The 23797-nt window shown below is 44.9% G+C and overlaps 1 protein-coding gene across 8 annotated transcripts in view; it reads right to left on the bottom strand.

Moving 5' to 3' along the window:
- Positions 1–23797, bottom strand: part of ELF1 (E74 like ETS transcription factor 1) — a 143934-nt gene that overhangs the window by 21220 nt on the left and 98917 nt on the right. For 7 of the 8 annotated variants that reach the window (XM_032776931.2, XM_032776926.2, XM_032776930.2 and 4 more), the window contains 2 exons: positions 3758–3865; positions 2940–3104 (listed from right to left, as the gene is read on the bottom strand). In XM_032776931.2, coding sequence (XP_032632822.1) covers positions 2940–3104; positions 3758–3865 — 273 coding nt within the window. Of the gene's footprint in view, positions 1–2939; positions 3105–3757; positions 3866–14017; positions 14075–23797 lie in introns of those variants that run through there. The other variant, XM_032776932.2, reaches the window with a different exon arrangement.

A 23797-nucleotide genomic window follows, 5' to 3' on the forward strand; every position in this document is an offset into this window, starting at 1 on the left:
TATTTGTTTTCTTCCCCCAGTCACTTAGGATTCAGGGCTGGGTATGGGACAGAAACTGTACTGATCATATTGCCAAGGACGTCATCATAGCTATCAACAAAGATAACTCTTTCGGTCATGGGTTCTTGACCTTGGAGGTCACAACCACCCTTCATTTCTTTATGGCTAGATTGGGGGAGGGGTGAAGTCCTGAAATATTTCTATTGGCACATGCGGTCAGTATATGACAATGGTTGAGACCCATTGTTTTGGATCTTTAATTTAACTGACCATGAGAGATTGCTGAAATGTCAGTGGTCCCTACCAGGGTTAGATGGAGACATCTTGAATAGCTCAGCTACTTTTGTGCAAGAAGTCCTATAAGATTGCTTTGATTGAATGGTCTTCTGCCCTGAGGGCTCAGTCAGATGGGGTGCTGAAAGATTCCATCTTGTGTCCTCGTCTGTATGAAATGTATGCAAGCACATTGAGAAGGAGAGCGAGGAGACAGACTGCAGTGCCTTTAGTAAACTGAGAACGCCAGCTCCACATCAACATTGGTCTGATTTTGCCAGGAATTAATTAAATTGCGGCTTGAGTGAGAACTAGGTGGCTGAGGTTCAATCTAGTCAAGACTGAGGTAATGTTTGGTAGTTTAATGAAACAATCAGAAGAGCTGACTGTCCCATATCATAACATTTCTGATCAAGGGAAAATCTAAAATTTGTTTAAACAGGTTAGCAATTTAGGGGGTCTCAGATCCTTGGTTACTCTAACAGTTGTAGCTAAGAGTGCGCCCTGCTGTGCCATGTCCTGGCCTTGAATTTTGGAAACAAACCATGCTGCTAAAATAATCCATGCCTTTCTCCCCCCAAGCCTAAACTATTGCAAGGCATTCTACTTGGACGTGACTATATCACGAGACCATCTGGAAACTGAACTTACTACAGGACATAGGTCCTTGCTTACTGAATGATATATCACATAGAGCACATAAACACTGGTACTCTGTAATCTGGCCAGGTAGAGTTTAAGATGTTGGTTTTAACCTATAAAGTACTAGTTTTCAGAACCACATTACTCTGAAATTGATGTCTGACATCATCAACATTGCAATCAGTGAAGACACTCAAGCCACCATTCTCCTGGGCAGTTTCCTAATGCAGCTTCTGCTTTGGAGCATTTCCCCCTCTAGTTCAACAGTCTGAATTTGTAACTCTTCAAGGTATAGTACAAAGCTTGATCAGATGTTGTGTAATTGATATTACTATGTTTTTGTATAGGCTTTTCAGGATGTATGTGTTATTTTTATTTTTGTAACTCTATTTTAACAGCTATATAAGCACCTAAATCCAGTAAAATAATAAGAAATTTAAAACAAATTAAACTACAAATTCTATTCAATCATTTTTTAACAACAGATAGCCCAATGAAGCATGGTGATTTTCCCCATTTAGATGCTTATTTAGCTGGACAGATAGCTTACAGAGTCTGCTAAGCAGGCTGCAATCTACTGCAAACCATGTTGTGATAAATACCAGAGCACAGACACAAAAACACACAACTATTGGAAATTGAGACTATTATAACAGTTGTGACAATCAGGCTTCCACAAAGAAAGACAACTTAGCTCTTTTCTCATGTTCTTAACAGAAACATTCCTCAAGCCAAACAATTCTCCAATAGCTTCCAGCAAAGAGTGCAGGATATATTTTAATCTAATGCTAAATAAAACAGAATACTTTTTTCAAACCTGTCTTAGGTAAATGAACTAAGTTAATAGTATAATGCTTGAGGTACCGCAGAAGCAACTACTAGAACACTTAAATAACAAAAGGCCTTACAACTTACAGTGTGGTTCTGCTTTGAAGAGTGACTTTATAAAGATGGCATAGCAAAGTTCCATGTTTTGCAGGGCATGATGATTCCATATGATCTATCCCAACTACTGTTAGAATCTGAGCACATTTGCTCAGTTTACAAGTGTCCTGGAGCCACAGGGTCTGGTCTATAATCCAGCCTGTTACCAGTCTCCTGAAAGTGACCTCTGTAGTATATCAGGCCCTAAGGAGTCACACAGTTTCACAGGGGCAGGCCCGCGGTCTTCACGACTCCCAGACTGGGCCTTTGGCACCCACAATTCCAGTTTCTTTCCGTGGAGCCCTGTACTGAATCCAGCCAACCAAGAGTCCTATGGAAGGTTTTACTCTACCCCTTCAGGGCACAATGCTCTCAGTGAGTACTTACAGTGACACAGGTGACCTTTTCAAAACAAGGTAACCATTTATTACTATGGCACAATGAATCTGAAAGTTGTTAGGTTAGCACAGAAGAGGCAGAAGTTAAGCCATAGTCTATCCTGGTCAAACCAGTGCCACAATCAGACAGCCAATCTTTGATATACTTGATCTCTGTCTCTGTCCTTTCCTTTGTCTTACCTGGTCCAACCTCCTGAGCCCACCCTTCTTCCAGTCACCTGACACTTTGCTCTCCAGCTCAGTTCTCAAGTCCTGCCTGCTGGCAAGTGTTTGTTCAGTTGCTGGAACATCATCTATGTCTTGCTGGATTCGAGTCAGTCTGAGCCAGCTCTTTCATGACTGTATTCATTCCCCCCAGACAGCAAGGCCACACACATACACAAACCTCCTGTGCTGTTCTAGAAGCACTGTCAACCCTTTTGCATCCACTGAGTAGCAACGCAATATACAAAGGGAAACTAGGCATGCCTAGGCTTAAAAAAAAACAACCAAACAAAAAAAACACCTACAGAAAATTTTCACTTTGTCACAAGTAAAATTGCTTTTTCTGAACAGCTAGCTGAGTAAGCTTAGTTTATGTTGTCTTGATGCCTATATGTAGCTCCTATTAATGTTAATCAGCTGTTGTATATACACAAGAAGAAGAAAACACAACTCTAAGCATTTTCTATTCCAAACTCACATATCCTGTGAATGTCTTACCTTTCCTCTTCTTAGGCTGCTCAAGTTCTGGAGTGTCTGATGATTCAGCATAAGAGTCTTGAACTTGGTGAACCTCTACAACCTCAGGGATCCCATCAAGTGTGACAGATACATGGGTAACAGGAGCAACAATAATTTCATCTTCAGATGTACTAAACATATTTGCTTAGGGGAAAAAAAGATGACATCATCAATGCTTTTTACAGAATTAAATGCACTTTTAAAAAACACTTCCAATTATAAGGAAAAATTTCAATAGGTCAAAGTATAGCCATAATAATGTACATAAAATTTATTATTATAATTAAGGTTATCACAGCAGAAGAGGTCAGCCCACAAATGAACAAGCCTGTTCATGAGGTTTATACATAACACAGTGCAGAATAATTTAATACTTGCAACAGAAACTAAGGCTGTGATAACAGAACATGACATTTTCATTCATATCTAAGGTAACCTGCATTCATTCAGTTACTTTGCCAATGTGAAATACAATACCTAATAACGAGATAAACTGTAGCATTTCAGCATGATATTACATTTAAATCCTCACACACACACACACACATCCTATTTTATTTCCCTTTCTTTCATAACCTCCAACGTCCAACTGTGACACTGATTAGCCTATGCTTATGTGATTCCCTAAGCTGGCATGTTGCATGTTAAAGCTACCAACAAAGCCAGCAAGTTTCATCTACTCACACCCTTTGATATTATTTTTATACATACAGGAAAATCCACAATATATTGAGTTTCTTCAAATTTTTCTTATAAACTTGTCACATATATATTTAATTTACTACTGTTCAACTCACTTATTCTTTTTTCATCCAACATAGGACCAGGGGAGTCCATATTGAGAAGTGCCTCAGCAGCTTCAATAGTTTCCATGGTTTCATCTCCATTATGGCAAGATGCTTCAACTGCAAGCAAGACAAAACAAATCATTTGTAACAAGGTGAAGCCTGGTCTGAAGCTTTCCTGGTATTTGGTTTTTTTTAAAACCAGTACATCATATCCACATTTAGCTAATACACACTATTTACAAGGGACATCATCTTTGGGGAGGGAAATACACTTTTATAAAAACAAAAATTATTTTTTTTTTATAAACTATGGTATATTCTACCCCACCTTTGTCTCTGCTGTCTTCATCCACTAATGAAGTATGTGCAATAAATACTCCCCTGGCTATAAGCTCTGGAAAGAACTAGAGCAGTGGTTTTCAAAGTTTTTTTCTGGCGACCCAGTTGAAGAAAATTGTTGATGCCCGTGACCCAAGGGAGCTGGGGATGAAGGGTTTGGGTGTGGGAGGGGGCTCTGGGCTGGGGCAGGGGTACTGGAGGGGCCAGGGCTCTGGGACGGGGGTGCAGGCTCTAGGGTGAGGCCAAGAATGAGGGGTTTGGTGTGCAGGAAGGGGCTCCGGGTTGGGAGGGGCTCAGGGCTGGGGACTGGGGCAGTGGGGTTGGGGTGCTAAGGCAACTCCCAGTCAGCAGCACAGCAGGGGTGCTAAGGCAGGCTTCCTACCTGTCCTGGCACCACAGGCCTCACCCACAGGCACACACACCCCCAGCTCCCATTGGCCAGGAACTGGCCAATGGGAGTGTGGAGCCAGTGCTTGGGGTGGGGGAAGCACATCAAGACACGTGTCCCATCTGTCTAGGAGCCGGACCTGCTGCTGGCCGCTTCCGGGGCGCAGCGCAGTGTCAGAACAGGTAGGGACTAGCCTTCCTTAGCCGGGAAGCACCACCAATGGGGCTTTTAATGGCCTGGTCGGCGGTGCTGACCAGAGCCGCTGTGACCCAGTGCCTTACAGTCCACGACTCAGTACTGGGTCACGACCTGCAATTTGAAAACCACTGAACTAGAGCACACAGTGTATTCTGCACCATAAACTTAAAAAACTGCCAACTTCTTTCTCTGGTGGACCAAAGGGAGCAAAATCCAGAATAAAAAAAAACACTGCCAAGATGCCACGTGGTTCTGGGTGCAATCCAGACCAGTGAGAGGTTGTACCGCCACTTGCCCTCCAATCCTGAATGTCTTAATGCTTTGCTGCTGTACCTTCCAGCCTAGGATGCTCACAACCATGCAGGTCACACTGTGAAGTGTCTGTGTGCTAGACAGCCCCGGTTCAGCAGCTCTGACCCCAGCAGTCTGTCTGCAGCCCCACATAGACTTCTACCAGCCCTAGGCCTCGTCTACACTGCACGTTTATACTGAATTTAGTAGCGTTAAACCGATTTAACCCTGCACTCGTCCACACAACGAAGCCCTTTATATCGATATAAAGGGCTCTTAAAACTGATTTCTGTACTCTTCCCCGACGAGGGGAGTAGCGCTGAAATCGGTATTGCCATGTCGGATTAGAGTTAGTGTGGCCGCAATTCGACGGTATTGGCTTCCAGGCGGTATCTTCCAGTGCAGTTCCGATCGTGTTGACTGTTCTGGAAGCCATCTCAACTCGGATGCACTGGCCAGGTATACAGGAAAGCCCGCGAACTTCTGAATTTCATTTCCTGTTTGCTCAACGTGGAGCGCTGATCAAACACGGGTGCCATGCGAGTCCCAAATCCAAAAGAGCTCTCAGCATGGACGTACGAAGATACTGGATCTGATCGCTGTATGGGGAACAAATCTTTCTATCAGAGCTGTTCCAGAAGACGAATGCCAAGCATTTGAAAAATCTTCCAGGCTATGATAAGACACAGGCACAGCAGGGACTTCAACCCAGTGCTCTGTGACAAGCGTAACGGAAAGCCAAAGAATCAATGGAACCTCATTGGAGGGAGAGAGGGGGCTGAGGACTTCGAGCTATCCCACAGTTCCCGCAGTCTCCAAAACATTTGCATTCTTCCTGAGCTCCAGTGCCTGAAGGGTTCAAAACATTGTCGCTTTAGTTAGTTCAGGGAATATGTCGTCAATTTTACGCCCATCCCTACCCCCCCAAGTAAAGGAAAAAATAGTTTTTGAGTCTCTTTTCAATGATCACGCTATGTTACTGGGATTGCTGGTAGCGGGTTGATGCAGCGCTAAACAGAGCTCGTCTCCTCCTCCCCCGGTGCAAGACGGTACGGTAGCACTAAGACTGATAGCCGTCTCCAGTCAATCATCCCGTGAGTGCTCCTGGCTGCCTCGTGAGGTAATGCGGGGGCGCCTGGGCAAAAATGGAAGACTCCCCGTCATTATGCCTTCTTTAGCTTTGGGTCTGGTAGCCTTCAGTCTGGCCGAAGGTGCAGTAGGGCTGTGTAACCATCCTCATCGATAACAGCTGGAGGGAGCTCCTCTCCCTTCCCACTGCCCTTTCATGTCTAATTAGATTCTGCGACTATCATTAGCAGCAGAGGCTGTCTCTCTCCCTCGCACCCTTTTAATGAGTAACTGAGAATCGTCCCGCCTGGAATATATAGCAGCTTGGAGTACCTCTCCCTTATTTTCTCGCTAAAATCCGTGTTTGTTTTATTCCCTGCATTCTTTATTTGTCATTATAATCAATGGGGGATAACTGCACGGTAGCCAGGAGGGTGGGGTGGGAGGAGGGAAACAATGGCTTGGGGTTGTGTTGCGGGGCACCTAAATGGCATGCAGCTCATCATTTTCCGAATAATCTGGGCTCGACACGGACGCGGTCTGTGCTCTCTGTTTCTGTAGACTTCCCACTACTTCTATGCAGGGACGACTCTTATTTTAGACAAACATAAAGAAGGAAACGACCTGCGGAAGTCATTCATTTTGTCATTTTGCGCCTGGCCACTCAGTGAGCAGCCAGGAGCACCCTATACAGCAGCAGCGACAGATATGACTGGTACATCATTCAACAATTTCCAGAAACAGCAGACGGTGTCAATACCGGGCCTTGTTACTTCAATAGGCAATGAATGCTTGCTGTTTTGCACTCGTTCAGTAACGCGGCTGTCAGCGCATTCAGTACACATACGGGACAGTGATATAGGATCATACGGCTCCATGGTTACAATGCTATGCGTCTGCCAGGGCAATCCATCGACAAAAGGCCAATGATTGTCTGCCTTGCTTTCAAGAGGTATGGATGAGTGACAATTTACCCGAATCACTGCGCATCTGGGTTTTGTCATCATGATTGGCTTTCAACCCGAATTCTATGGGATTGGGGGTGAGATGCGGGAACTATGGGATAGCTACGGGATAGCTACCCACAGTGCAATGCTCTGGAAATCAACACTAGCCTCGGTACATGGACGCACACCGCCGAATTAATGTACTTAGTGTGGCTGCGTTCACTCGACTTTAAACAATCTGTTTTAAAAAACCGGTTTCTGTAAAACCAGAATAATCCCGTAGTGTAGACATACCCTTCGTTACAACCAGCAAGGTGACCCCCTACACACTCCCAGTCTCTGACTTCGCAAAACTGTGTCTCTGCTATGTCCAGCCCTTTCCCTGGTCAGTTCAGAAAAACAACAGGGTTTATTCGTTCCTCTAAAGGCAAAAAACAGCTTATTAACTTAACTGAGGTAAATACACCCTTCAATTTAAACACAGCACCGAGTTTGTTCATAGTAAAAGTAAACAAGCTTACTAACAATAGGAAACCGGCTAAGTGATGCCAAGTAAAGGAATAAAGACAGAAAGGGTTACAAGCAAATAAAAGTAAAGACGTGCATCTAAAAGTCTAAAACTAAATCCAGAAAGTTGCAGGCTTTGTTCAAGATGGTTTTTTGTCTATATGCCGTTTCCAGAGACTTCAAACTGCCCCCCTTTGTTGAAGGACTCATCCTTCTCCAATTGCACGAGCTCTGTTCTCTTGTGTCTGTTTAGTGAGGGATGCCAAAGATGGACAAAAGAACAGTCATATTGGGGTCAGACCAAGGGTCCATCTAGCTCAGTAGACTGTTTTCCGACAGTGGTCAATGCCAGGTGCTCCAGAAGGAATGAACAGAACAGGCAATCATCATGTGATCCATTCCATGTTGCCTATTTCCAGCTTCTAGCAGACAGAGGTTAGGGATACCATCCCTGCCCATCCTGGCTAACAGCCATTGATGGACCTATCCTCTATGAATGTATCTAGTTCTTTTTTGAACTCTGTTATAGTCTTGGCCTTCACAACATCCTCTGGCAGAGTTCCACAAGTTGACTGTGTGCTGTGTGAAGAAAGACTTCCTTTTGTTTCTTTTAAACATGCTGCCTATGAATTTCATATTGTGACCCCTAGTTCTTGTGTTATGAGGAGCAAATAACATTTCCTTATTTACTTTCTCCACACAAGTCATGATTTTATAGATATCTATCATATCCCACCCCCCATCATTTCTTTTCCAAGATAAAAAGTCCCAATCTTATTAATCTCTCCTCACACTATAATAAGCCCCGTCCTGCATTCCTCACCCCTCCTGCACCCCAACCCCCTGTCCTGCATACAATTTCCCCACCCAGATGTGGCCCTCGGCCCACAAAGTTTGCACACTCCTGCCTTATCTGAACCTTTTTCAATTTCAACATGTCTTTTTTGAGTTGGGGCAACCACATTTGCAAGCAGTATTCAAGGTGTGGGTGTACCGTGGATTTATATAGAGGCAATATGATATTTTCTGTCTTATTATCTATCCCTTTCTTAATGACTCCCAACATTCTGTTCGCTTTTTTGACTGCCGCTGTACATTGAGTGGATGTTTTCAGAGAACTATCCACAATGACTCGAAGATCTCTTTCCTGAGTGGTAACAGCTAATTTAGACCCCATCATTTTATATGTACAGTTGGGATTATGTTTTTTAAGGTGCATTACTTTGTGTTTATCAACACTGAATTCCATCTGCCATTTTGTTGCCCAGTCACTCAATTTAGTAGCTCTTCAGATTCTGCTTTGGACTTAACTATCTTGAGTAGTTTTGTATCATCTGCAAATTTTGCCACCTCACTGTTTACCCCCTTTTCCAGATCATTTTATGGATACTTTGAATATCACTGGTCCCAGTACAGACCTCTGAGGGACACCACTATTTACCTCTCTCCATTCTGAAAACTGGCCATTTATTCCTACTCTTTGTTTCCTATCTTTTAACCATATCTTTTTACCAGTCTATGAGAGGACCCTCCTGCTTTTCCCATGACAGCTTACTTTGCTTAAGAGCTTTGGTGAGGGACCTTGTCAAAGGCTTTCTGAAAATCTAAATATACTATATCTACTGGATTCCCCCCCTGTCCACATGCTTGTTGACCTCCTCAAAGAATTCTAGTAGATTGGTGAGACATGATTTCCTTTAAAAAAAAAAAAAATATTGATTCTTCCCCCAACAAATTACATTCACCTATATGTCTGACAATTTCATTCTTTTCTATAATTCCAACCAGTTTGCCTGGTACTGAAGTCAGGCTTACCAGCCTGTAATTGCTGGGATCACCTCTGAAGCCCTTTATGAAAATTGGCTTGACATTAGCAATCCTCCAGTCATTTTGGTACAGAAGCTGATTTAAATGATAGGTTACAAATTACAGTTAGTAGTTCTGCCATTTCACATATGAATTCCTTCAGAGCTCTTGGGGGTATACGAAAAGGTTATTCACCCTTTGCAGTAACTGAGGTTCTTCGAGATGTGTGTCCCTGTGAGTGCTCCACTTCAGGCGTTGGTGCATCCCAGGGCTGTTAATCAGAGATCTTTGGTAGCAGAGCCCAATCAGGATGCGCGTGTGCAGTTCGTGTCTTGTGGCGCCGTTGGGAGTCTGTTTGGTGCATGCGCATTCCGAACCCCTCAGTTCCTTCTCCACCATAGAATCCTTTAAGTCAAACTCCAAAGTAGAGGGGAGGAGGGTGGGTAGTGGAGCACCCACAGGGAAACACATCTCGAAGAACCTCAGTTACTGCAAAGGGTAAATAACCTCTTCTTCTTCTTCAAGTGGTGTCCCTGTGGGTGCTCCACTGCAGGTAAATGTAGAGCAGGACCAGCTATGGTTGGGGGGACTTTGGAGTTGCAGGTTTGGCAGTGGCAGACAGTACTGTATGACCTACTATAGCATCCACTCTGGTGTCTTGTATGATGGCATAGTGTTTGGCAAACGTATGGTCCGACGACCATGTAGCGGCTTTGCATATGCGTATGTTGTGTAGGAATGCTACCCATGTTGACATAGCTTGAGTGGAATGAGTTCTGATGCTGTCAAGAGGTTCAGTGTCATGGATCTGGTAGCAGGACCTAATATAGTCAGAGATCCACAAGGAGAGCCACTGTTAGCAGCTCCTTTGGAGCATTCTGCAGTGGATATGAAGAGTCTGGGTGATTTACTAAATGATTTTGATCTGTCCAAGTAGAAGGCAATCGCCCGTCTAATGTCAAGGGTATGAAGTGCCACTTCCTGTGAGTTTTTGTGGAGTTTGGGGTAAAAAGGAGGAGGTGTATCAGCTGGTTAAGATGGAAAGAGGACACCATCTTTGGCATAAATTGAGGGTGGGGTCGCATTGTGGTCTTGTCCTTAAAGAAATTAGCGTATGAAGGGTTGGCCATGAGCGCACTTATTTCCCTGCCCCATCTAGCTAATGTGATGGGCACAAGAAATGCAACCTTCCTGGACATGTGGAGTAAGGAGGAGGTACCTGTCTGTTCAAAGGGAGGTCTAATGAGGCCTCTGAGGACGAGGTTCAAATTCCAGGTGGTTGTGGGGAGGGGGTGGACTTCAGGGTAGAGGTTTTGGAGTCTGGTAAGGAAGCATTTTGTAGTAGGGTCGGTGAAGACAGAGGAGCCGTCCAGTTTCTTGTGAGATGAACTCTGACCTTTGTTTTTGAGTTCTAAAATGTTGTCTAGGATATTGGGAAGGGGTGTGGTGCAGGGTATGAGGGTTTTCTGTAAGCACCACATTGAGAATCGTTTCCATTTTCGAAAGAAAGTATAGCGAGTGGAGTTGTGTCTACTGCGTTATAACACGTCTGACTTGCTCTGAACAGGCTAGTTCGTGCAATTGGAACCAACGAGGAGCCAGGCCATTGGATGAAGTTTCTCCAGTTGCGGATGGAGGATGCAACCATTGCTCTGGGAGAGGAAGTCTGGTCTCATCAGGAGAGTTCTTGGAGAGCAGATCAATGTGCAAACTAGGTAAGGATACCAGGTCTGTCTGGCTCATGCTGGGGCGATAAGTATGACCTTGGCCTTGTCGTCCCTGATCTTGCAGAGAACTCTGTGTATTAAAGGAGGAATCGGAGGGAATGCATATATAAGAGTCCTGTTCCATGGGATTAGGAACGCATCTCCCAGGGAGCTGGTTCCGAGTTCCACTCTGTAGCAAAATAATTGGCATTTGCGGTTCCTTGCTGTGGCAAATAGATCTATCGAAGGAGAACCCTAAAGGGAGAATAGGTAGGATGCGATCATAGGAGTTAATTCCCATTCGTGTTTGTGTGACAAGTGCCAGCTGAGGGTGTCAGTGGTGATGTTCTGACACCTGGGCAGGTATGAGGCTGTGATGTCTACACAATGTCCTATGCATCAGCTCCAATGTTTGATGGCTTCTTTGCACAGGGAGTGTGATCTTGCTCCCCCTTGTCCGTTGATGTAGAACAGGGGTCGGCAACCTCTGGCATGCAGCTCATCAGGGTAAGCACACTTGCAGGCTGGGCCAGTTTGTTTATCTGCCGCATCAGCAGGTTTGGCTGATCGTGGCTCCCACTGGCTGTGGTTCACCGTCCCAGGCCAATGGGGGTGGAGGGAAGCAGCGCGGGCAAGGGATGTGCTGGCCGCAGCTTCCCACTGCTTACCCTGGTAAGCCGCGTGCCAGAGGTTGCCGACTCCTGATATAGAATTTGCATGTAATGTTGTCCATGAGAACTCAAATAGATTTGTTCTGAATGAATGGGAGGAAGTGAAGGCAGGAGTACCTGATTGCTCTGAGTTCTAGGAGGTTTATATGCAGATGGGCCTCCAGTGCAGACCACCCGCCTTGTGTTGTGTGGGTTGCGGATGTGCACCCCAGCCTATCAGGGAGGCGTCTGTGGTGAGCATGAGTGTGGGGGAATTTTGGCAAAAGAGAACTCCTGTGCATATATTCTCCCTTTCTGTCCACTAGTACAGTGAGTTCAGCATGTTTGTAGGTGGAGTTACCATCATGTGGAGGCTGTTCTTGGCAGGTTTGTATACTAAAATAGCCAGCCCTCTAAGCACCTCATGTGTAGTCTGCTGTGTTTCACCACAAATGCGGTAGCTGCCATGTGGCCCAGAAGTTGCAGGCAAGTCCCGGCTTTGATCCTTGGGCAGAGGGATACTGTGTGTATGAGGTGTTTGATGGTGAGGAACCTGGCCTGCAGGAGGAAGGCTCTGGCTAGGATTGTGTCCAGGTAAGCCCCAATGAACTCTATTTGCTGTGTAGGCATCACAGTGGACTTCTGAACATTTATTTGCAGTTCAAGCCTTTGGAAAAGAGCAATGGTCGACTATGCGGCCATTTACATTTCTTCGCACAATTAGCCCTTGATGACACAGTCAGCCAGGTATGGGAAAAATATGATCCCTTGTTTGCGCAGGTAGGCCGCCACCATTGTGATAGTCTTGGAAAACACTCGCAGTACGATGGAGAGACTGAATGGGAGCACTCTTTATTGAAAGTGGTCATGTTCCAATGTGAACCATAGGAATTGTCTGTGTGCTGGCTGTATTGAGATATGGAAATACGCGTCTTGTAGGTCGAGGGCTGAGAACCAGTCCCCTCATTCCAGCGTCAGTATTATTGTGCCCAACGTGACTATTCTGAATTTTTGGGAGCAGACGAATTTGTTGAGTCGTCACAGGTCTAGAATGGTTCACCATCCTCTGCTTTTTTTCAGGGTCAAGAAATACTGGGAATAAAATCCTTTCCCTCTGTGTTGTATTGGAACTTGTTCCACTGCACCTAAGAGAGTAGATGAGTTACTTCTTCCTGAAGTAGGTGTTTGTGAGAGGGGTCTTTGAAGAGGGACGGGGAAGGGTAGGGAGCCATTAAATAAAGGGGACGGAATAGCCCGACTACACTATTTCCAGGACCCAGCAATCCTGTGTGATGTTTCACTAAGTGTGGAGGAAGTGTTGGAGGCGATGGCCAAAAGGGCAAGTAGGCTTTGGTGGTAAGGAGTGGTCGCTCAGACCCTCGACCAAGACTTCAAAATTGCAGTTTGTTGCCCGACGGGTGGGACATAAGTTGTTCGGACTGGATTTTTCGACATCTGTTAGGCATGCCACGGGAGCTCCTAGTGTCATACTGCTTGGACTTTGGGTGGTTGTATTGCTGCGGGCAAGACCTCTGGTAAGGCTCGTATCTCTCTCTCTTGGAAGGACAGCTGTAGATCCCTAGTGTTTGGAAGGTAGCCCTGGAATCTTTCATCATGTGAATGACTTCATCGGTGTTCCCGGAAAAAAGTCTGTCTTTGTCGAATGGTAAATCCTCCACTTTGGTCTGCAGTTATTTAGGGATGCCAAATGAGGACAGCCAGGAGGCCCTATGCATCACCACTGCAGTAGCTGTGGTGCGAGCTGTGGTGTCAGCCATGTCCAGGAGATGTCTGAAGCACCGTTCTGGATACTAGCTGTCCCTCTACCGGGACCAATTTAATATCCGCTCTTTGGCCCTCTGGAATGTGGGTAGCCCCAAGTTCTGTCTTCAGTCGAGGATGGTTGTGAAGGAACTGAGGGGGTCAGAATGTGCAGGCACCAAACAGACTCCAATGATGCTGCAAGACACCAAGTGCGCATGCGTGTCCCGATTGGGCACAGCTACCAAAGATCTCTGATCAACAGTGCCAGGATGCACTGACATCTGAAGTGGAGCACCCACAGGGACACCACTCGAAGAAAAACATATGGTTCTGGTGACTTATTACTGTTTAATTTATCACTTTGTTCCAAATCGTCCTCTAATGTCACCTGAATCTGGGACAGTTCCTCAGATTTGTCACCTAAAAAGAATGGCTTGGGTTTGGGAATCTCCCTCACATCCTCAGCTGTGAAGACCAATGCAAAGAATTCATTTAGTTTCTCCGCAATGGTTTTAACGTCCTTGAGTGCTCCTTTGGCATCTCGATCATCCAGAGGCCCCCACTGGTCATTTAGCTTCTGATGTACTTCAAAATTTTGCTATTACCTTTTGAGTCTTCGTCTAGCTGGTCTTCAAATTCTTTTTTGGTCTTTCTAATTATATTTTTACACTTTACTTGCCAGAGTTTATGCTCTATTTTCCTCAGTAGGATTTAACGTCCACTTTTTAAAGGATGCCTTTTTGCCTCTGTTTCTTTTACTTTGTTATTTAGCCACAGTGGCACTTCTTTGGTTCTCTTATTATGTTTTTTAATTTAGGGTGTACATTTAAGTTGAGCATCTATCTATTATGGTGTCTTTAAAAAGTTTCCATGGCTTCTGTCTTTTCTTATATCTTCCAAAGTTCAACGACTTTGTTCCATGAGGCAGGATGACCTCATTCTGTTCTTCCCTTTCGGTGGGTCTCCTGCCCCCCTATATATAAATGAGATTTCCATTGTTTTGATTCCACCATGCTTTAATTTACATAGGAGACAGGTAAATGGCTGCTTTCTCTCAGCTGTGGGAGAGAACATGTTTTTCTCTGTTTAGCCAAAGACTTTAAAGCATAATATCAAGTATCCATATTTCCACATATAATGTTAATGACATTTCAGAAAAGACTTCACTCTATATGCTTTAATAATACAGTAAAATTGTATACAGTCTTGTATAAGTCCACACCACTTCCTGTAACCCCCATTGGCCTGGAGCAGCGAACTGCGGCCAGTGGGAGCTGCGATCGGCCAAACCTGTGGACATGGCAGGTAAACAAATGGCTCGGCCCACCAGGGGGCTTACCCCGGCAGGCTGCGTGCCAAAGGTCGCTGATCCCTGGCTTATCACTTGATGTTCAGCCCCCATCGTTATAGACCAGTATATCTTTTAAATTAATTCTTCTGATGGTTACCCACCCACTCCAAAGTAAAGTTTATTGAAGCTGTGAGAAAGGCAACAGAGTTTGGTGGTTAAAGAAGCTCTACACTCTTTCTTCCCCCACTTGTTAGCTTTGTTTATCTAATATGTAAAAATGGACCTTTACTGCCTTTGCCTGAAGGCTGGGCTGGTTAGAGATTCAAATACATGTTTCTTTGTCTAAAGCCGACAACTCTCAACTCCCTCCTGGTTTAAATACACTTTAATGATAATTCCAGCTTATATCCATTACTCGTTAATGCATATCACATACATACGTCATGCAAGATTATTAATGATCAGTGAGTTATTAGTTTTCAAATATACATCAGAAGCATACTTTGTACAAAAATTATTACAACAGTGCATGGGGTGTGACTATAGGCATGCTTAGGGTCATAAAATTACCCAGCTATCCATCCCCGCTAAGTTCAGCCTTAAGCGCAGACAGCAAGATGTTCCATCCAATCACAGCTTCAAAAAGAGAGCATAGGTAGTCTTGAGACATAGTTAAATCCTTTTGAAATTATAACCAACACCTTGATTTGTACGCCTCAGGAGCAGAGTGTGAACCAGTGCAACATAGAATTAAATATGCAATGCCAAAAGAGATTTAAAACAAATTTTGATTACTGGTGTATCTACTACTACTACTGACTGGTGACTTGCAGGAACTAGTTCTCATAAGCATGGCCATCACAGGCTTCAGTCACCAACTGAAAAAATAAAAAGGCTGAAAGGCTGAATGTTTACACACACACACACCACACACACACATACACATCCTGACTGCGTGCATAGATAATTGTCTAACCTCTCCCTGGGTCTTGAAATCACTGAAATAAATAAGAGCTTTGCCACCTGAAACAGTTCTGGGCGACAAGTAGTTCAGGCCCTGATCTGGCGGGCCCACCTCACACAATTCACTGAAGTCAATGAAAGAGAATTTGAAACCGTGGGCCTTCGACCACAATGTTTATAGCAAGAATGAGCAGAGCACTCGTATTCAATCTAATGCAAAAAACCAAAAAGTTTGACTGCATCGCTTGATGAAAAATAGAAATAAGTAGTGACGAAATGAACATTTAAAAGGAATATAAATCTAACTGGCAGGAAAAAAAAGTAGGAAGAAACAGTTAATTTGAGGGTCTGAATAAACCAGGGGTGGGCAAACTACAGCCCACAGGCCAGACCCAGCCCCTCAGAGCTTTGGATCCGGCCCACAGGATTGTCACCCCGTGGCGCCACTGGCCCCACGCCACTCCCAGAAGTGGCCGGCACCACATTCCTGTGGGTCCTGGAGGAGTAGAGGCAGAGGGCTCTGTGCGCTGCCCTCGCTTCTAGGCACCCCCCCCGCAGCTCCCATTGACCAGGAACAGGGAGCTTCAGGGGAAGTACCAGAAGGCACGGCAAGGGCAGTGCACGGAGCCCTCTGCCCGCCCCCCCACCCCCCCCCAGGGCCACAGGGACATGGTGCCAGCCGCTTCCAGGAGCAGTGGGGCCGAGGCCGGGGCCGGGGCCGGGACAGGCAGGGTGCATGCCACTGCCACCCCGGAGCTGCTCCAGATAAGCGGCGCTGGGCCGGAGCCTGAACCCCTCCTGCACCCCACACCCAACTCCCTACCCTGAGCCCCCTGCCGCACCCCACACCCTCCTGCACCCCAACTCCCTACCGTGAGCCCCCTGCTGCACCCCACACCCTCCTGCACCCCAGTCCCCTTCCCTGAGCTCCCTCATACACTCCTCCTCTGTCCCAACCCCTTGCCCTGAGCCCCTTCCTGCACATTGAACCTCCTCGCACATCCCACACTCCCTCCCGGACCCCAACCCCTAGCCCCGCAATTTCCCCATCCAGGTGTGGCCCTCAGGTCAAAAAGTTTGCCCACCCCTGGACTAAACCTATTATGCAAAGTTTATTGCAACTTTGCCCTCTTAAACTGCAAACCAAGGGATTGGAAAAATAACTCAGGTGCTTACAGATCATTAATGAAAGCAGCTTTGCAAGACAGTACCTGCCCAGGGATATAATTTGTTTTGATGGTCAAGTATATTATCAATAGTGTTTTCATTATCATTCAACTTGAATAATTTGGATAACAAACTTATCTTTTAGAGACTACTGCCTATTGGATGGGAGCTATAGCAAAGGCTTCATTAATCCTCTACTTCCAAACTCAGACCTGTGCTGGGGAATTCTCTTACATTTTTCTTCCCGCTTCCAGGATTTGTCGAAGTGGTAAAATATTTACATTAGTATTTCCCTCCCCAGGGCCCCAGACAGCTGTTATTTCTTCAGTTCTGTAATTAACCTCGTTCACACTTTTCCTCGGATGAGGTAATCAGTAAATATCACTAAAAGAAGGGGAAAAATAGACAACACAATACACAAATACAAGAGTCCCAAACTCTTTTCTTCCATAAAAGCAACAGATTTATCCTAGGAAGTAGCAACATTTATAGTATTATTTGTATTTCAGTAGCATCAAATGGCCCCAGTTCCATTGTCCTAGGCACTGTACAATCACATAACAAAAAAAGATGATCCTTGCTCAAAATGTTTACAATCTAAGAGACCATACTATTGCAATACTGATCACTCTAAAATACTGATGTAATCACTTGCCCTTCAGTTTTTAAAATATATTTTAACTGAGTTTTCAATTTTTAGCTACTAGTATATTGAAAAAACCCGTCCACAGAGATAGAGTTATGCTAAATATTATAACTACCAGGAACACAAGTTCCAAAAGGCCGCTTTTGCCAGCATACCTGACAGGGTTCATATGGACACTGTCCTTAAGCACAGGCAGTGTGCTGCAACGCAGTGGTAAAGGGACTTGTGTGGGAAGAATGTGGTCTCCATTTTAAGGGCCAGATCCCCAGCTGGTGTAAATGGTCAAACCTCCTTTGAGTTCAGTGGAGCCATAACAATTTATACCTATGAAACCTATATTCTTATCAATACATTCTGAGGGGAAAAGATTTGTTTATTCTTGCGCATAGAAGCAACGGTCATAGCAGGTTAAGTATACTGATGTCTTCTATTAATTGACCATTTTAATCTTGAACCTAGAGTAAGGTGAATTCTCTGTTAGTACTTCCAAAAGGTAAAAAGGTCACAACTGTTTTCTCTATGTAGTGGTACAGTTTAAAATTTATGAAACTGAAGAATAAAACAACCGTTTACTCTAGAGGCTTTAAACTAGATCACTCTGTAGACAGCAAAGCTTACCCATAGTGTTATAGGAACTGTTATACTTCTAAAAAGCTAGCTCCCCTCACTTCAGTGGAGTTACTGTTGATTTATGTTAGTGTAAGTTAAAGGAGAATACTAATATACTGGTATAAAAGCAAATTTTTAATCACCCATGTGACAAAGTTCCTCCTCTATCTTGGTAGGTTCTGCGCTTATTGGCGGATTTGTTCGCCTCAGAGATTCACCACGTGGGCCAAGAAACAGCCCAGAGACCTTCCCCCCCCCCGGTAAAACCCACAGTCCAGGTCAGTTCCTCCTGTGTCTGATCAGGAGTTGGGAGGCTTGGGAGGAACCTGGGCCTGTCCTCTACTCTGGGTTCCAGCCCAGGGCCCTGTGGGCTGCAGCTGTCTACAGTGTCTCCAGCATTTAGAACAGTATTAAATATATTTTAAACAAAATTAATTTATAAGAGCATCGCACTCAGAGGTTTGCTGTGTGAAAGGAGTCACCAAGGCAAAAGTTTGAGAACCACTGAATTAAATGCTGGCATTTCACACACAGGCTACTGAAACGTGCTGAACACGGTTTGTCCTTCTCAACACCTGCAGATACACTGTGCTGGGCACGAATCCAGCTGCTCCCATTGCTAACACTTGTCAGCAACAGGTAGGTTATTGCTAGTTGGGGGGAAACAGCAATGGAGGATAATGCAGGGTCAGGAGGGAGCAGGGACACACACACTGACCCCAGGGCAGGACGGAACAGGAATTCCCTTGCCCAGGTCAGTGTTCCTTGAAGCTCAATATCTGCTGTAACTAACCAATCCAGTAGGGGAGGCTGTGGCCGCTTCCTTGGGCAAACCCTGTCCAAGCACCACTCCGGCACCTGGTTGCTGCTAAGCATACAGCTAGTATAGCCTATAAGGGCGGGTGAAGGCAGGGGGTAACTTCCCTACAGTGCCCCAAGAGGGAAGGATGTAGGAGGGGAGAAGCTCCTGCCCAGTGCCACTGAGCTCGCTAGTCCCAGCAGCTGGGGCACGAGGAATAGTTTGCAGCTCTGTCCTCCTGCGAGGAAGGGAAGAGTTTGAAATCAACTACCATGGTGAGCCCAGCCTCGCCCCTGCTCCACCGCCTTTCGTGCTGGGACTGCTGCAGGGATCCCAAGAGCGCTTCCAACCCCTGCAATCCTCACTACTTAGTCAGAAAAGCCTTGCTCCTTGGGTCCCCACCCCCGGAAGCACTAATGGGCCAGGAAGGCACTACAGCTGGCAAGAGTGATCAGAGTTCGGAGCTGGTAATGCTGCTGAATCTTACATAACATTCTCACACAGTCAGACACACAGTCATATTGCTGGGAAAGAAACTCCCTAATTCATGGTCAAGAAGGAACAGGATTTTTTCCCCCACTCTTGTCCCACCCCACATGTCAGACCCTAAAGATCCCTGTTTGATCATTGTGTCCTGAGGACTGGTGTTGCACAGAACACACAATCTGGTCAGACTGTTATCAAATTGCAAACACAGTCATTTATTCCAGGAGTAAAACTACATCCAACAAATCCAAAATGAGATTTTTTTGCGGGAACTCTGAGCTTTGTACTCTCTGCATTATAAACAAAACTCAAGTACTGTAGTAATTTCCACTGAGCCAAATAAACAATTTGCACAGTAGCTAGTGTCTTGTGAATAGAGAAATAACAAGTTAGCTAACCTCTACTTAAATTCGATAATCTGTTCAGCATCATACTACTAATTCACTCAGAATTTAAGGCAGACAAGCGTGTTTGAAATACAATGAATGGTATTAACAGCTATGCTAGAACTTCTCCCATTCCATTAGTTAAATGGACTGCATGTTTTCATTCAGTCTGGGGAGACACTATCATAGCCTCACCGTAGTATTTATCACTTCTTCTCATTAATATTTGAATGAGTAATAAATTTTTACATAAATGTTCACAAACAGTTTCACAAACACTAGTGCAGATACATATTCACACACAAATATTAATTAAATATGGATTCACACAAACAGTCACAGCTATTTTAAATGCTCTTTGTGAGTTTAGGAGTCAACCACTTAGGAAGGAAACCACTAGATGACCATTTACACAGTGTGAATTACTCATACAAATAGCAAGGCCTTAAAGCAATAGTTAGAGCAAGTAGTCTGCAAGCAGTCCAAACTTAAAATATGTTCACATACATGAATTCTGTAATCTTGAACTAATACATTTGTAAAAGTCACAATCTATTTGAGGATAATTCACCGAGGAAAAAAAGGGGCCAAATTCATCAAATAAAACTGCTGAGAACAGTTTGTGCCAATTTACTCTGAGTAACTACAACTCATGTCAAGTTTTATTGAGTTCTGGGGTTTTTTTAAATCTGCACATACATCCACTACAAACAGTTTGATGGCAGAAGGAAGAACAAACTCATTTCACTTGTAATATTTTAGCACAGGTCTTCAGTGTAGATGATTTAGCAATATTAGACAATGACTATGGAAATAAGTTCAAAACCATGTTCTGATTGGTAGATTAGGTTTTTAAAGTGATGTTATTGGCATTCACCAAGTCCTGATGATACATATCTGGGACCTCACCACTGAAAGAAGAAAAAGAAATAGGCACTACTCAGACCTTAATCTAAATTGCAGCAAGACATCCACTCCCTCTGTGCATCACAGACACACACTGAAGGATCACTTTGCATGATCGGTATACTCAATGGCTTCCTGTAAGATTTGCAGGAACAACCTTTTCTCTTAAAAGACCAACATTTGTTTTTTCTGTCACTGAGCTATTCTTTTCTGGCATAATTCTATATAGAAACTCTGTGTTTTCAAAGTGAGCCATTGTTAATGATCCAAACTGACTTTTGTAGATTTCTAAGCATATACTTATACCAGTAAGCCACACTGGCTTTGCATTTCATGGATATTAGTGCATTCTCAGATGGATAAAGGCATTCAGAAGTACATATATGCCAAAAGTCTAATCATTCACATCGTGCCACAGACTACTGCTTTTATCTAAAAACTTGCGAACAAAGCCAAGAACCCAGCAGTAAGAATAAAAAGCACAAAAAAATATCAATGCTATTCTGAGTGAAACCTTCCGACTAGAGCTCTATGCAGATACAAAATTTGTATGTATATCCTATATGCGATCCGCAAACATGGTCCACGGATATCCGCATCTGTGGATGCAGATATCCCTAGATACAAAGTAGATATCCACAGATTTTCAGGGCTCTATTTCCCTGCAATGTACCACTTGTCCAATATAGACTAAAAACTCGTAGGGTATCTTGCAGAAAAAAAAAGAAAAAAAAAAGTTACCTACCTGTTGTAACTGTTGTTCTTTGAGATGTGTTGCTCATTTCCATTCTATATAGATTTGCGTGCACCGCGTGCACAGTCGCCTAGTGGTACCTGTTGGGTCGGCTCAGGCACCCCTGGAGTCACACCTTCATGGCACCACATATAGGGCCCTCCCGCCCCTCCAGTTCCTTCTTGCCAGATTACTCTGACAGAGTGTAAGGCAGGTAGGTCTTTAAATGGACATAAGCAATACATCTCAACGAATAACAGTTACAAGAGGTAGGTTACCATTTCTTCTTCTTCGAGTGCTTGTTCAATGTTGATTTGAAGTAGGTGACTCCCAAGCCTTACCTAGGAGGTGGGGTTGGAGTTCATGGACTCGCTAATTGAAGTACCACTTGCCGAATGCTGCATCGTCCCTGGCATGCTGGGTAATGACATAATGAGAAGTAAAAAAGTGTGGACCGAGGACCATGTCGCCACTCTACAGATCTCCTGGAATGGGACCTGGGCCAGGAATGCTGCCTGTGGAGGCCTGCGATCTTATAGAATTTGCCATCAGCGCAGAGGCAGGAATCTTTGCTAAATCATGACATGTTCAGATACAAGACGTGATCCACGATGATATCCTTTGAGAGGAGACCAGGAGACCCTTCATCCTGTCAGCTACCGTGATAAACAGCTGGTTCAATTTACTAAACGGCTTCATTTGCTCGATATAAAAGGTCAGTGCCTGCCGAATGTCCAGGAAGTGGAGCCTCTGCTCCTGGCAGTTAGCGTGAGGCTCAGAGAAAAAGACTGGAAGAAAAATGTCTTCACTGGCATGAATCTGAGAGATGACTTTAGGGAGAAAGGCCGGATGCAGCCAAAGCTGCACTTTGTCTTTGTAAAAGATGGTATAAGGAGGGTCAGATGTGAGGGCTTGAGCTTGCACATCCTTCTAACTGAAGTTATTGCGAACAGACAGACAGAGTAATGAGCATGTTGCTAAGAGCTCAAATGGAGGCCCCATCAACCTCGAAAGCACTAGATTAAGGTCCATAGCTGGGGTCCCAAGCTTGTGGGTATAACCTGTTCATTCCTTTAAGAAAATGAACCACCATCGGGTTAGCGAAGACTGAGCAGCCTGCCACTTCTGGGTGGAATGCCAAAATGGTGGCCAGGTGAACTTTTATCGATGAAATCGACAAGCCCTGCTGCTTTATATGTAGCAGATAGTCCAAGATAAAGGGAATTGATGACTATATTGGAGAAGCATGACTCTGCGAACACCAGATCAAGAATCTCTTTCACTTGGCCAAGTAGGTCACCCTGGTGGATGGTTTCCTACTGCCAAGGAGAACCTCCCTAACAGGATCAGAGTATGTGAGCTCTACTGGGTTTAACGATGTAGCTTTCAAGCCATGAGGTGGAGAGACTCAAGATTAGGATGCTGGAGCCGGCTGTGGTACTAGGTGATCAGGTCCGGAATTAAAGGTAGGGTGGTTAGGGTGTCCATTGACAGCTCCAGAAGCATGGTGTACAAGTGCTGGCAGGGCCACACTGGTGCTATCAATATCGCTGAGGCTCCTTCCCTCCAGATCTTGAGAAGAACCTTGTGGACAACTGGGATAGGTGGGAACGCATAGAACAGGTGATCCTTCCAAGGAAGGAGGAATGTGTCTGCACGAGAGTCCAGACGGTGATTCAGGCAGGAGCAGAACTCCAGGCATTTCCTGTTGCTCTTTGTGGCAAACAAGTAGATTTGGGGAACTCCCCACAGTTGGAAAATGTTGTTCACCACCTACAGTCGAATGGGCCACTTGTGCTTGTGGAAGGATCTGCTGAGATGGTCTGCCAGTTAGTTTTGAGATCCGGGAGTACTGATTGGGCTGAGCAGAAGTCCCAGAGCTTTAGGGCTTCCTGACATAGGGGACAGGCACGTGTTCCACCGTCTGTTTATATAAAACATCGCTGTTGTATTGTCCATCCGGACTGATATGCATCTCCCTTCCAAATGAGCTTGGAAGCTCTGCCATGCCAGATGAATTACTCTCAGCTCCCTAACGTTGATGTGAAGCGACAACTCCACTTGGGACCAGAGGCCCTGAGTTCTGAGCTCTCCCAGGTACACTCTCCATCCCATCACCAACACGTTGGTAACCAGACACAGCGAGGGATGCAGTCTGGAGAAAAGAGAGCCCCTCTGCATACCACTCGCGGATCGAGCTACTGCTAAAGAGACTCGAGCACCTGTGGTGAGAGTATGACTACTTTGTCCAGACTGTCTTTGCCTGGTCAATACACTGATGTTAGCCAGGCCTGGAGAGGTTTGAATCTCAGCCTCCTGTGTTGTACTACGTATGTACAAGACGCCATATGTCCGCGGAGCTTCAAACAATTCCTTGGAGAAGTGGTGGGGCATTCCCT

The sequence above is a fragment of the Chelonoidis abingdonii genome, chromosome 1 (genome assembly GCF_003597395.2).
Source record: "Chelonoidis abingdonii isolate Lonesome George chromosome 1, CheloAbing_2.0, whole genome shotgun sequence".
Lineage (NCBI taxonomy): Eukaryota > Metazoa > Chordata > Testudines > Testudinidae > Chelonoidis > Chelonoidis abingdonii.